This window comes from Penicillium citrinum, assembly GCF_028827155.1.
Source record: "Penicillium citrinum strain IBT 23319 chromosome Unknown utg000001l:1.0-4955037.0:1.0-4956770.0, whole genome shotgun sequence".
NCBI classification, from domain to species: Eukaryota; Fungi; Ascomycota; class Eurotiomycetes; order Eurotiales; family Aspergillaceae; genus Penicillium; species Penicillium citrinum.
The window spans coordinates 2035086-2047720 of record NW_026622686.1 but is presented as its reverse complement, the minus strand read 5'-3'; the positions used below and the strand labels follow the sequence as shown (position 1 = coordinate 2047720).

General features: G+C 46.4%; 7 protein-coding genes across 7 annotated transcripts; 5 read left to right on the top strand and 2 right to left on the bottom strand.

Annotated features, from left to right (window-relative positions):
* Positions 1-587: 587 nt before the first annotated feature.
* N7469_000766 (uncharacterized protein) lies at positions 588-1480 on the top strand (the record flags this gene model as incomplete). The annotated part of the gene is made up of 2 exons (XM_056639686.1): positions 588-650; positions 719-1480. 2 exons carry the CDS (start codon positions 588-590, stop codon positions 1478-1480), a joined length of 825 nt encoding a protein of 274 aa, XP_056505443.1.
* Positions 1481-2742: 1262 nt separating this feature from the next.
* N7469_000765 (uncharacterized protein) lies at positions 2743-2979 on the top strand (the record flags this gene model as incomplete). The annotated part of the gene is made up of 1 exon (XM_056639685.1): positions 2743-2979. One exon carries the CDS (start codon positions 2743-2745, stop codon positions 2977-2979), a length of 237 nt encoding a protein of 78 aa, XP_056505442.1.
* Positions 2980-3758: 779 nt separating this feature from the next.
* On the top strand, positions 3759-4833 carry N7469_000764 (uncharacterized protein; the record flags this gene model as incomplete). The annotated part of the gene is made up of 3 exons (XM_056639684.1): positions 3759-3920; positions 3987-4275; positions 4583-4833. 3 exons carry the CDS (start codon positions 3759-3761, stop codon positions 4831-4833), a joined length of 702 nt encoding a protein of 233 aa, XP_056505441.1.
* A 428-nt stretch (positions 4834-5261) lies between these two features.
* N7469_000763 (GlcG/HbpS family heme-binding protein) lies at positions 5262-5747 on the bottom strand (the record flags this gene model as incomplete). The annotated part of the gene is made up of 1 exon (XM_056639683.1): positions 5262-5747. One exon carries the CDS (start codon positions 5745-5747, stop codon positions 5262-5264), a length of 486 nt encoding a protein of 161 aa, XP_056505440.1.
* Positions 5748-8163: 2416 nt separating this feature from the next.
* Positions 8164-9405, top strand: N7469_000762 (thiolase family protein; the record flags this gene model as incomplete). Its single annotated transcript, XM_056639682.1, has 1 exon — positions 8164-9405. One exon carries the CDS (start codon positions 8164-8166, stop codon positions 9403-9405), a length of 1242 nt encoding a protein of 413 aa, XP_056505439.1.
* Positions 9406-9874: 469 nt separating this feature from the next.
* Positions 9875-11112, top strand: N7469_000761 (mitochondrial 54S ribosomal mL50 protein; the record flags this gene model as incomplete). The annotated part of the gene is made up of 3 exons (XM_056639681.1): positions 9875-10272; positions 10367-10724; positions 10786-11112. 3 exons carry the CDS (start codon positions 9875-9877, stop codon positions 11110-11112), a joined length of 1083 nt encoding a protein of 360 aa, XP_056505438.1.
* A 338-nt stretch (positions 11113-11450) lies between these two features.
* On the bottom strand, positions 11451-12543 carry N7469_000760 (replication termination factor 2; the record flags this gene model as incomplete). Its single annotated transcript, XM_056639680.1, has 3 exons — positions 11451-11909; positions 11975-12464; positions 12524-12543. 3 exons carry the CDS (start codon positions 12541-12543, stop codon positions 11451-11453), a joined length of 969 nt encoding a protein of 322 aa, XP_056505437.1.
* Positions 12544-12635: the final 92 nt, after the last annotated feature.

Below are 12635 nucleotides of genomic sequence, written 5' to 3'. Positions count from 1 at the left end.
GTAGTGGGAGTACTGGCCAATCAGCGTGAGGTTATATCAACAGTCCTGGGTAGGTACTCATGAATGTTCATTTTATTATTATGATAATTACACTACAGGTATTAAGTAGTACTTAGTTCTACCTATACAGTAGGTAGTTGCAGATACAGCTGAATATGCAAAATGCAGCTGAGTCACTCCAGCTGAGATCAGATCGACTTGTGTGACGTGCATTTCTACATTATTCAAGGAGTACTACACTGTAATTCTATGATATGTATGTACATAGTTGGTATGTGCAGATGTTTGCTCAGTATTGTATTACCGTATTAATTAGAAATAGTAATTATTAATTGAATATTATCATTTATAGTATTCATGAATATTTTTATAACATTAAATGTTAACGATATCTGTACTTTATATACTCTATAGTGTATTATGCTGAGTATGTAAGTCTAGATTCCCAAGTCTCCACTTAACTTTTCCTCATCTCCTTGCTTCATCCGCTTCAATCGCTTCAATGATTCCATCCTAGCCCCAGTTCCTTGGAGTCTAATCCCGAGTCCTGCATCCTCCGAGTTCCACCACTACATAGTATACTCATCATGTTCCGCTCTTTAAAACGATCGCGCGATGACTCGGATGACTCCCACCCCTTGGACTCTAAGGTACGCTCACTTTGGAACAGTCAACAACAACAATACTGTCAGGTACAATCCACTCACACTGGCAATAGAAAGTCCGCCCATGGCAAGATACATCCACTTCCATCTCCACAACAATCCCCATCCTCGAACAACCCGACACAGATCAAACCATCCGATTTCGTGCCCCAACATTAACCCCCATCGACTCATCAGACGAGGAAGACAACTCCAAACATGCATTACAAACAGCCACCATCACAAAACTTTCCCACTCAAAACCCTCACCTCTTCACCCCAACCACCCAAAACTCCTCCTAGCCGCCGACGATCTCTCCCCCTGGCAACGACAACCCTCCAACCAGCCCTCTCCAATTCCCCACGCCCTCATCCATCACTCCCTCGATATATCCGAATCAGCCCTAACAGCCCCAGCCTTCGGCCACGATGAATCAGATTCAGCCCCAAGACTCTCCGCAGCGGCACCGCCACCCCAACCAGACACAATGATGGAAGATGTCCCACAAAAGATCCACCTCCCAGCAATCAGACTCCCAAGCCCAGTCAGCGACACCGATATGGCTATGACTGATTCCATCCCGGAGCCACAACTACAGACGGTAGATGATTACCCTTACCGCGTCCCGACGCCGGGTCTAGATTATGGTACCGTCTCGCCGATTCCTGTCGCTGCTCATCCGATGTCGCGTCATGCTTCGAGACAAAATACACCCACGCCACCGTGTCCGATTCCACATCGTCGCTCGGCGCTGGTTATGGGGTATCGTGCTGATTGTGATAAATGTCGGTGCAAAGTTCCTGGTCACTATAGTCATATTGTTCAGCGGGCTTGATGAACGTGGAGATCTGGGGTGATCATGGGTTGGGAAGGAGTTTCAGTTTATTTCTATCCTGATTTCGTTCTTTCCATACTGGTATGCGGTTTTGTATTTTATTGGTTTATCTTATTGTGGAGGCGTTTGGGATACCATGGGATGTAGCGGGATTGGAGGAGTTTGGGGGTTTTAGGATATATCCTCATTGCTTTCTATATTTTTACCCAGAGGTTCATTGAACGGTATTCATTGGTTTTATAAATGTACTTAATCAAATCATCCATTCTTACTAATTTCACGCATATGCATTTTCTCTAGTCAATCCATAGTTACTCCACCTAGCTTACGGGTTATATTAGCATAGTATGCTAATATACGCCAAGTTCCACAAAAGCATAACCTTCGATATCGTGATTATATTACCCCCAAAGCTCTGTATCCAATTCATTTAATTTCAAGGACAGATCAAAAATGTCCAGAAGTTAAATGATATTCACCGTGTGTTGGCTTCTTGCGGAAGTCTGATATTCATAGACGAAGAACAATTAACCGTCAGCTTTGTATATCATAGTGTGAAGCAGGAACCTTTGAAGCGCAAAAGAAAGAAGTTGCTCTATTTTAAGACACGCCGTATATTAGAAATACCCAAGATTACTGTCAAACTCTACATACATATCAAAGAAGGATCTTGTTGGAGTAGCTGCAACATCTACGGGGGCTCAAGTCGATTACAAATGAATCACAGGTTGTGATTGGCCCCGGTACGTAGAAGTATTGGATGGTCTACTGTAGTAGGAATCATAATTCATACTCTATGGAGTTCATCGATGTATGTAACGTGAGATAGTTCGTACACATCCCATTACATCATCGGGCAACCCCCGAAATAGCAAATGCCGTATGTGCTATGTATGATTGCTGCTTGTTGCCCAAGTCTCCGCCACTGCGAGAAGAGGAGTGGGCTGTGCGAAGTGGACATAGAAAGTGCGGGCCGACCAGCGTCCTGTGCTCGAGAAGAGTATCGACCAGTTGATGTAAATGGTTAACGCTGAGACCAACAAAGCTTCTCCACGATTCGTTCACTGCCGAGAATCCACTAGTATGGGGAATTTCGCCCCAGAGGCAGTGAACCTGGGACCAGGCTTATAAGGCGTATGACCCCGATCGGAACTAAGATTCTCTCCATGAAACAGAATACCTAATGCAAACCACTGCTTCAGATCCTCACAGGCATAATCCACATTCAACCACTATCTTTTCCATACCACGGGCTCCTCATCATGTGCTTTGGCTTTAGCAACTATATGAACCTAGGACCCCAAAAGCCCTCCCAACCACGCCGAAAGAACTACGGAGATAACGAAGATAAATATCGCTGTGACTCCGAAGCCTACCAGAAAGCCATGTCCCAATACGAAGAAGAGAAAAAACAAATGAAGCGCAGACGAAAACATATGAGGAGTTCTCAAGCGCAGCTTGGGGCTGGAATGATGGCTGCTGGCGGTGGAGGTTGTTGATCGACTAATCCTGCATGATGTGTCCAGATGAGCGAGGTTCTCTAGATATAAGTACTGGGGAAAGCAGGGATGGAGAAATATGTTCGGTCCTTAGCTCGTCGCTTGAATATGTGAATCGGCGATGGGGAAGCTGCCCCCATCCATATTGTGAATGACAGCAACGAGGGACGCATTGTTGTGAATTCCGTTCCAGGCGTTGGAAGCCTGGGAGCACTATTGTACCCTTTGAATGGTTTATGTGATAACATTTTTCGTTTAGAGAGTTCAAGGGTTGACGCTATTGAGATTGTGATAATAAGAACAAGTATGGATTTCGATCAATATCAGTCTGTTTGACATTCATTAGTCAAGTCAATTCTGTAAAGGACTACTAGTTCTGCCAAATTCCTAGTTTGGGATCAGGATTTATCGTGATTTTCCTAGAAAGGCGCGCGCTGAAACTCTTCTCAAGGCCCTATAAGTCAAGAAGACTGCTGTGGAGGAACAAATCTCTGAGATTACCCACCAAAGCCACTGGGTTCGGGAAACCCTCTAGCACAGTAGTAGGGGGACCTATAGGCCATTTGCTTTGGGCAGAATGATAGTAAACCATATATGGCAATATCTGCAAACGAACAAGACAAACTAACAAACGCACTATGGTTGATCACAAAGACAAATCCGTTCAATATATTCGATACACCGGGAGATTTTCGACCATTACTATCTTTCATTTCGGACTCTCAATCCAGAGTACAATTTAATCTTGAAACCCACTTTCTATATAACCGTGTGGAATTATGTGGATATACAGATATCGTCATAGAAGCAACCCTTATGAGCTTGAAAAGTCCACCACCGTACCTTCTGTGGCCCTCCCAACTTTCCCTGGGAGCTTCGTTCCAAAGGAGAAAAGTCATCAGCTGGTTGAAAGCACCGGGTTGGAACTTATCGACCCGGAGGTAAGAGATTTGGGCTGTTTATTCCGCGACCTTGAGATCGATCAATAATCGACATTTGAATTTTAGGAATCATATAAGATACTGAGAAAGATCTGTCTTGCCCAGTTGGGAAACCATAGTGTGACTGAGCACTACTATGGCGATCTACCCAGCCTTGAAATGTCGACTCTAGATGCTCTGATCACCCTTCTCTTCCTGAAAGGAAATGTTCTCCAGAAATCACCACCAAGAAGAAAATTTCCCATTGAGAGATATCTTCAGAGCATTCGCCCCGAGGAAGTCGAGGTCAAGACGGATGGGTGGACCTATCTTGCCTGTCCCGATGCCTCCTCAATGCGCGTATATCCCAACGAATGTGTCTTTCATGTTAATTGAATCGTGATATCAATTGGCATTGCATTCCTAAAAAGCCCGGAAAAGAACATGAGAGCTGCATTGGGGATTTTCTATGGCTACAACAATCCGCAAAATGCAAGCTCCATGGCGGAAACATACCACTACACAGAGGAGGTATCCACGCTTGTATCCTTTGTCTTTTTCTTCAAGAGTTTCAGGGGCTTCTATTTCTCTGGAGGAATGGACAAGAATCTTCCCTACTAAAGTCAAAGCAAAGCATTGCCCCCTGCATGCTGTCTGTATCAAGTCTGACTCTGAGTTCCTAGTCAAGGGTGTGATAGAGTGGCTTCCTAAGAGGAAGGGAAATGGATGGAAAGACAGCAAGGGCAAACCTGTTGCAAATCGCAAGATTTGGGAGCAAATTGGTGACACTCTCATAAAGATTGAGAGTAATGTCAATGTCCAATTTTGGCTTGTGGAAGAAGCAATGAACGCTCCGATGCAAGATTGCTTGCCCACGCACGTATCCGCGAAGAAAACCGTTCAAAGAGTACGAGTTCTGTCGGATAGACAATAAATTGTGCTACGGAACTATGCGCATTGCCTCTTGACTTCTGACCTCAGACTTTGGGTTGGGACACAATAAGATCCTCTGTCTACTTAAGACTGATTCAAACGTTTGGCTTACTCTTATGTTTTGAATGATATGTAACGTATGTGCATGGCTCATTTGTCACAATGTACACTGCCCTGTGTCCTGTGTACAGGTGTATGTTTAAGTTCGAAAGTACGATGTAAGAAAGGTCGCTTATCTACATTCCTCAGACCCGTTTAAGGACCAGCGCCAGTTTTCCGAAAATAATTGCACTAGCTGGCCTATTGCCTAGTAGGTAAATACTATTAACGTATCAAATAGAAAGAGAGGCTCTTAAAGATGAAATAAAAGAAATATATTGGATCTGATTATAGTCGATTACAACATCAGGACGCTCCATCACGTCTAATTTATTTCAGTTGGTCCGCCACCTGCTTTAGTGCTGCCTGTGCACAAGCTTCATCAAAATCACCACTAGGAGCACCACCGACACCGACAGCGCCGATAGTCTCGTTGCCAACTTTGATTGGCACACCACCAGCAAGGACCAAAAAGTCATCAATTGCTGTAAGCTGAGCAGCACCGGGATTCTGGACATTCTTGACGATTGTACTAGTCACAGAACGCATGGAGGCAGCTGTATAAGCCTTGCGACGTGCGGCGTCTGGGGTGTGAATGGCAGCATTGTCCGCTCGGAGAAGGGCACGAAGGACCCCTTCACGGTCTACAACAGCGGCCGAAACGCTGTATTGCTGTTTTGTGCAAGCTTCAATGGCGTTCTGGGCGATATCAACAGCGAGGTTGAGTGGGATGTTTTGCTCTTGGAGAAGGTTGGCAGATGCCGTGGTGGAAAAGGCTGCTGCGATGCAGCTAGCGAGGATCCAGAGCTTCGTCATGTTTCTGATTTGATTGTGTTCTCGATTTCAATTTGTCAAACTCAATTGGTGATGTGGGAGATAATAGTACGAGAGTAGAAGATTCTCGATTAAAATTGTAAGGAATGATGGTAGAACACAACAAGCAGAGAGCCTCTGCGTGTTTATATAGATAAATGCAGAGATGCATAATTTGTTATTCACGTCACGAAGACCGGTGTACTCGCTTAGTTAGGACATTGCCAAGTCCCTGAAGACAATCCATGGATTGAATTGACAACTGCGCCTCCATGACAGCCAATGCCAAGAATACTTGAGGGAATTATTCATTGCAGACGATGAATCGAATTTAGGTTCACAAACTCCTTATCATTAAATCTGATCTGTATATCTGTTAGCAGTGTGAGAATTGAGATTTTGGTCCCAAGTGGAATCTACGTGTTCAACACTAGACTTCATGGTAAGAGCTTCAATCGTGGGTGCGAGTATCGATAAGCGGCCAATTTGTTTTTAGCGTTTTTAAGCTTCACCCGCGGGTTGTTACAATATGGAGCCACTGCACTTTAAGAAGCCGACGGTGTCTTATGCCTAGGCTGCCAGATTCTAGTGATTGATTTCTCGAGATTATGGCATCTAGATCGCCACGCGAGATAAAGGTCCACTCCTCGGCAACTACCGAGCACCCGCACCACGGCGAACACCGTTTGACTTATTAAATTGTGCCGCAATTTCGTCATAGTCTACATTTTTGGCTAACTTTATGGAAGGCTTTTACATGTCTATATTGCTGTGTGCGAGCATGGACCGATAATTGAGCATGAAGAATGAGAATTATGCGGTATAAGACGATGCTTGTAGATCGTTCTGCTTAAAAGTTCAGTATCTGAAAATTGCAGCAAGAAGGAAAGGGACCACTTTGGAATTAATTTTTGTTATTAGGCCAGAGCCCAGTCGTCGTGGTTATTATGTAGCCTCTCTCCCGGTGGAAGCCTTTGAGGGTTTCTTTTCCTTCTTTGCTTGATGAGTGATGATTGACTACATTACTATGTATCTTAGAGGCATATTTAATAGAAAGCAAAGAGTCCAACGAAATAAATTGTGGAAACTTCACACAGTCTGTCTAGACTTTGATTAATGAGAAGAGTACGAGGCCAAAAACGGAGAAGATGGCAATGTTTCAGACACGACCATCATACTAATAAGGCCTGAATCGCTATTTACGATGATTGCTACTGGTCATCAGATACCTCGAGAATAGGAGGCAAGATCCCATCTTAATATTCGTAGTAGTATAGAAAGAAGTACAGAATTGCATACTTAAGCCTTGTTATAGAGCAAATATTTTTCTCCGCCATCTTCGTTGGAGTGAATCATCATACTAGGCATAATTTTCGATTTGTATTCAATAGTTTAAGTCAAATCACCTAGTACAGTCTAAATGGTTGAGGAATATGGCTTAATAGATATCCCTGTATGATCAATTTGAGCCTCATTCGATAATTTGAAAGCTAACAACAGCAGGGGGCAACCTCGCTTAGTAGTTCAATGTGTGGACTATCGGCTCAAACAATAGCGTTTTACTACGCCCCATTTGGTCTTGATCCTAATCTAGTTACCCTGTTTGAGATGGAGGATGATGCTCTTTTTAGCAGTTCAGACTTGATGGTGGTGACAGGCAGCCTCTGTACGCCTTGATTGGTAGAGAGTGCATGGGTCCCCTCGAGAGCCTCATCAGTAACTCGATCTCTAGATCTCTAGGGCTGGTGCCGGCTCACTTTTCAGGAATCCGCGATATTCACACTGTATTCCCCAGCCCAAATTGCCTTCAATCTATACTTCATTCTATAACTAAACATTTTACTGTCTTGAACCTCATAGATTGCCTGCCTATTAGCCGATATCTCTTCCGATCCGATGCTGACATAATCGGCCGAGTCGGCTCGGCGGGGAACCTTCGGATATGGGGTAAAGGTGGGAGTAAAACTGCTAGGCATAAAATCTCGTGTTATAATGAGAGGAGTTGCTCATGATTTACTGTGTGGATAGTAAAGATCTCATCAGAGATACCCTGATCATCTCGTGACCGAATTCAATGATAAATGGTGAACCCAACCCAATTCGCACCCCACACCGGCAGAGCCCTTAGCCGATCTTCAATGCCGGTCCTCGCGACGGGACTGTTCGACCACGCAGCTTCCGACCCCGGAATTTTACCCGGCATTTTCCTATAAGAGTTGCCGTGAGGAGTTGTTGGGGATTTTTTAATCGAGCTTCAATCTTTCTTCTCCATATCCCCGCTCAATTGTACAGTGTGCAGGCATACCTGGCTACTCTCGACGAGGAAAGGAAAATCCAGTTGTCTCCCCGGGTATACACGTTATCGGCAAATCTAAATATCACGCCGAGTCCCGTCGTCAAACGAACATATACCATAATTATGGCTTCCCCAATTCCCCGTGGTCTGAAGCAGGTGCTTCAGAAGTCTCCGAACGATATTGTCATTCTCTCGTCTCTCCGTACCCCCGTTACCCGCGCTAAGAAGGGTGGTTTCAAGGATGCTTACCCTGAGGAGCTGCTCGCCAACGTTCTGAAGGCCACTCTGAAGGCCAACCCCAACCTTGACCCAGCCCTGATCGAGGAGGTCACCATCGGTTCAGTTCTGCAAGAGCTGGGTGGTGCTAAGGCCGGCCGTATGGCTCAGATTCACGCCGGATACCCTCACACCGTTCCCTTCAACACCATCAACCGTCAATGCTCCTCCGGTCTGGCCGCTATTACCGCCGTCGCTAACGGTATTCGCGCTGGCGCCGCTAATGTCGGTATTGGTGGTGGTATGGAGTCTATGACTCGCAACTATGGCTCCCGTGCTATCCCCACCGTTCTTTGGCCTGAGCTGAAGGCATCGCACTCCCAAGATGCCCAGGACTGCATCATGCCCATGGGTCTCACTTCTGAGAACGTCGCTAAGCGCTACGGTATTTCTCGTGCGGATCAAGATGCTTTCGCCGCTGATTCTCACAAGAAGGCTTCTGCCGCGCAGAAGGCTGGTCGCTTTGACAGCGAAATCGTTCCCGTCACTACCAAATTCTACGCTCCTGAGCATCCCGATGCTCCTCCTCAAGATATCACCGTTTCCCAAGACGATGGTATCCGCCACAACCTCTCCGTTGAGAAGATGGCTTCTCTCAAGCCTGCCTTCGCTGCTGATGGTGCTAGCACCGCTGGTAACAGCTCCCAGGTTAGTGACGGTGCCGCCGCCGCTCTGCTGATGCGCCGTTCCACCGCTGAGGAGCTTGGTCTTTCCGGCTCCATTAAGGCCCGCTGGGTTGCCTCTGCTGTTGCTGGCTGTGCTCCTGACGAGATGGGTGTTGGTCCTGCCGTTGCTATCCCCAAGTTGCTGGAGCAGGTTGGTCTGACTGTCCCTGACGTCGGTGTCTGGGAGATTAACGAGGCTTTCGCCTCGCAGGCTCTGTACAGTGTCCGCAAGCTCGGCATTGATGAGGCCAAGGTTAACCCCAACGGTGGTGCTATCGCTATTGGCCACCCTCTCGGTGCTACCGGTGCTCGCCAGCTGGCTGATCTCCTTCCCGAGCTGGAGCGTAGTGGCCAGGACATTGGTGTCGTCAGCATGTGCATTGGTACGGGTATGGGCATGGCCGGTATGTTCGTTCGGGAGTAAAAAAGACCTCGAGTCACTTGAAGTTTTCCCTTTTTTCTGTTATACTACGATATGAGCGACGCATGTGTATATAAATTTCGCATACAATACATTATTGTACCTTCTTCTAGTAATATTTCTACTCTACCGAGTAAGTTATAATTAGCCTATGTCCAATAAGACAATTATCCGCCAATTTGCTTTTCACTTAGCCGTGACAATGTTTGCTTACTAGTAGTATCTTGATACTGACATCTTGGAAGCCTAGATGCTATGGTTCATGATAAATAGTTAATGACTTATGAAATAAAAGTTGTTGGTAATTTTTAGTTGTCTTTTTCTACTTTTCATTTAATGGTTTGACTTTGCAATGGAAGTTGGGTCGTGATATACAAAAATGCCAAGCATTGATACCACGTGACCAACCTCAATTTGTTTCGCCGAACAAAAGTTGCCCGCGCATCGAGTTGAGCACATCCAAACCTCAACAATGCGACCCGTCACACGCCTGCCTCTGCGAGAGGCATTGTATGTCTGCTCTAGCTGCAGACAAGATGCTCTCCCCCGTGTTTCGCCACTGGCTCGCCAATTCCAACATCAGACCCGGCGCTATGCCTCCGACTCTCCGTCTTTCCTCGAGCGCACCCGTTCGAAGTTGTGGAACACCGAGAAGCCACCTGGTGCCGCGGACCCTTACACTGGGGAATCGCAGCTTGCACAGAAGCCCACTGCCACTGATGGCGAATTAGCTGGAGGTGATAAGTCCGAGCTCGCTCAGGGCGATAACTACGTTCAAGCGGAGAATTGGAAGGGTCTTGCTAGTGTTGGATACCTTCCTGAGGATGAATGGATTCAGCAAGGCCGTTCCAAGTCCGATAAATATCAACGGTATGTTTCGAATCGCTCGAAATTCCACTACGATAGGGGGCTAGGTGTCTCGTCGACCATTCCGAACGAAATGCTCATCAATTAATGCTTCTAGATTCGGCGAACAAACCCGCACACGTCCTATCCTGCCTGCTGCCCACCAAGCCGCCGTTGAGATTTGCTTGCTGCATCTTCTGGGCAAGCCATTGACCAGCATTTGCCAAGTCAACCGTCATAACACTCAGATTCGAGAAATGATTGAGAGCTGTACCGTCCAGCCATCTGCAACCCAGGGATGGGAAATTAAGTTCCCTGATGGGAAGACCCATGAAGCCCTTGTCTTTGTCTTCAACCAAATCGGAGGACAAGGAGACGCTAAAATCGAATCCGGGGATTTTGTCAAGCGTGATCGTAATGCCGAAGTGCAGCCTTACCGGTCTCTTTCTTTAGTCGACCCGGAGTTCAAATTTGCCGTAAGTTCTTCCACCTATCTGGATTTTTCCTAGGGAAATTTTGCTAATTGAGGTTTTATAGTACGTTAAGCGCCTGAGCCAGCTTTACCACCGTCGTATCTCCGACAAGGCCATCACCTCATCGAACACCATCGGTGAATTGATTGTCGCCATGTCAGCCAACCTGAAGGAGAAACCCAAGAATGTCACCAAATGTCTGTCCAGCGCTCTGAACGCTGGTCTATTGCCTCCCAACCTCGCCTTCCACTCTTCTCGCATCAGCAAGGCTGATCGTGATGAGGATTACGGCCGCAAGAAGGTCATTTATTCCGAGTACATTCAGCGTGGTCTCGCTGTGCCCCATACAAGGGTCAAGAAGAGAGCCCCGAAGACTTCCCCTCAGGCATGAGCGGGCAGGATTGATAATGAGGAGGCAATGTATAACTTCGCCACGGGTGGTATCCAGAAATTCCGCTTGAATGGCAATTCTGTAAAGATGAGAATGAACCAAGACGCTTGAGACGTGACTTCTGTCATTTATTGAGTTGTTCGTCGGGTTGATATCAGGGTTATCTTTTGTGTATACTAGAAACTATTTGCATTTGTTTTGAAAGAATTCATTATTTCCAAAGAATATACAGTACCGAAGCACAAGTCATAGCCCATTATGAAATTGGACACATCCCCAAACTCCATAACTAACACCTTACAAAATCGCCATCATGTATTCAAAAAAAAAAAAATCACTTATCGCCGCGCAGCAGCTGGGATGGTGAATCCCCTAGTCATGAAATCGGCACTCTTCTTACTATCCTCCTTTTTAGTGAAGAGACTGTCAATATTCTCATTGCGACCCATCATCTTGCGTCGCTTCTTCTTCTCATTCTCTTCTTCCAGCACACGAGCCGCAAGTGACGCAGTGGAAGCATTCTTGATACCATTCCCAGACGCATTCGGGGTAGGCGTACCGGTGTTACTTCGATTCTTTGACTCAGTAGTCGGCTTAGAATCGACCTTTTCGGAAGGATCCATCGTAGTCTCAGCGGTGGCATTCTTCTTACGCTTTTTCGAGCCTGGGACCTTCTTTAGATTGTGAGTAAGGCCTTGCTCGGCAAGCTTTTGGGCGCGCGCAATGAGACGTTGTTTATCTTCTTCTTTGGTGGGCAGGATTGGAATGATATTCTCTTCGGCGTAAGATTCATTGCACTGGAGACTGGAATTAGCGTTCCAATCTCTCATAAAGGAATTGCAAAAACTTCGAAAAAACTTACTTGTAGGCATTTGTCTCCCTTCAGTTGACGAATGGCTTCCTCGGCAAAAACGTGTCCACAGGGTACGAGATAGACAGACTTAACGCCTGGACCCAATGGCTTCGCCGTGATGGGACAAATCCAACCTTCGCGTCGTTGGTGTCGGTGTGCGTTGGTGCGGTCTGAAGGATGTTCATTCAACTCGGTGTCAACTTCAAAATGAAGCTCGACTACATCTCGCAGAGACTTCACTCGGCCGCAAAGGACCTCCTCGCAGTCAGACTTAGAACTGATACCCTCGCCATCGTCTCCGGGAAGTAAGAACTGGAGCACGGCGTCTTTATTGTATAAATTCCCCACGCTGTCTGACACTATCGGTCGTGCGAGAGCCTTGTGTGATAACGGACAGGTGGCCCAAAAATGTTCTTGCTGTTCGCGCTGCGCTTCTTTAACTTGGGCAGTGCTTGGAGCGCGGGCCGCTTCCTTGACGAGTTCGCGGCGGGTGGGAATACTGTAGAAATCAAGTCAGTAATCCTCAAATGCATTCTTAGAATCATCAGTGTGGCCTACCTTCCACCATCGTTACCCATATTGACTGCAGAATCAGGACTGTTGCTCAGTTCAATCGTCGTCGCCACCAGCGAAAACGAAAGATAGCGGAATGACTAAGCATGTCTCGGTG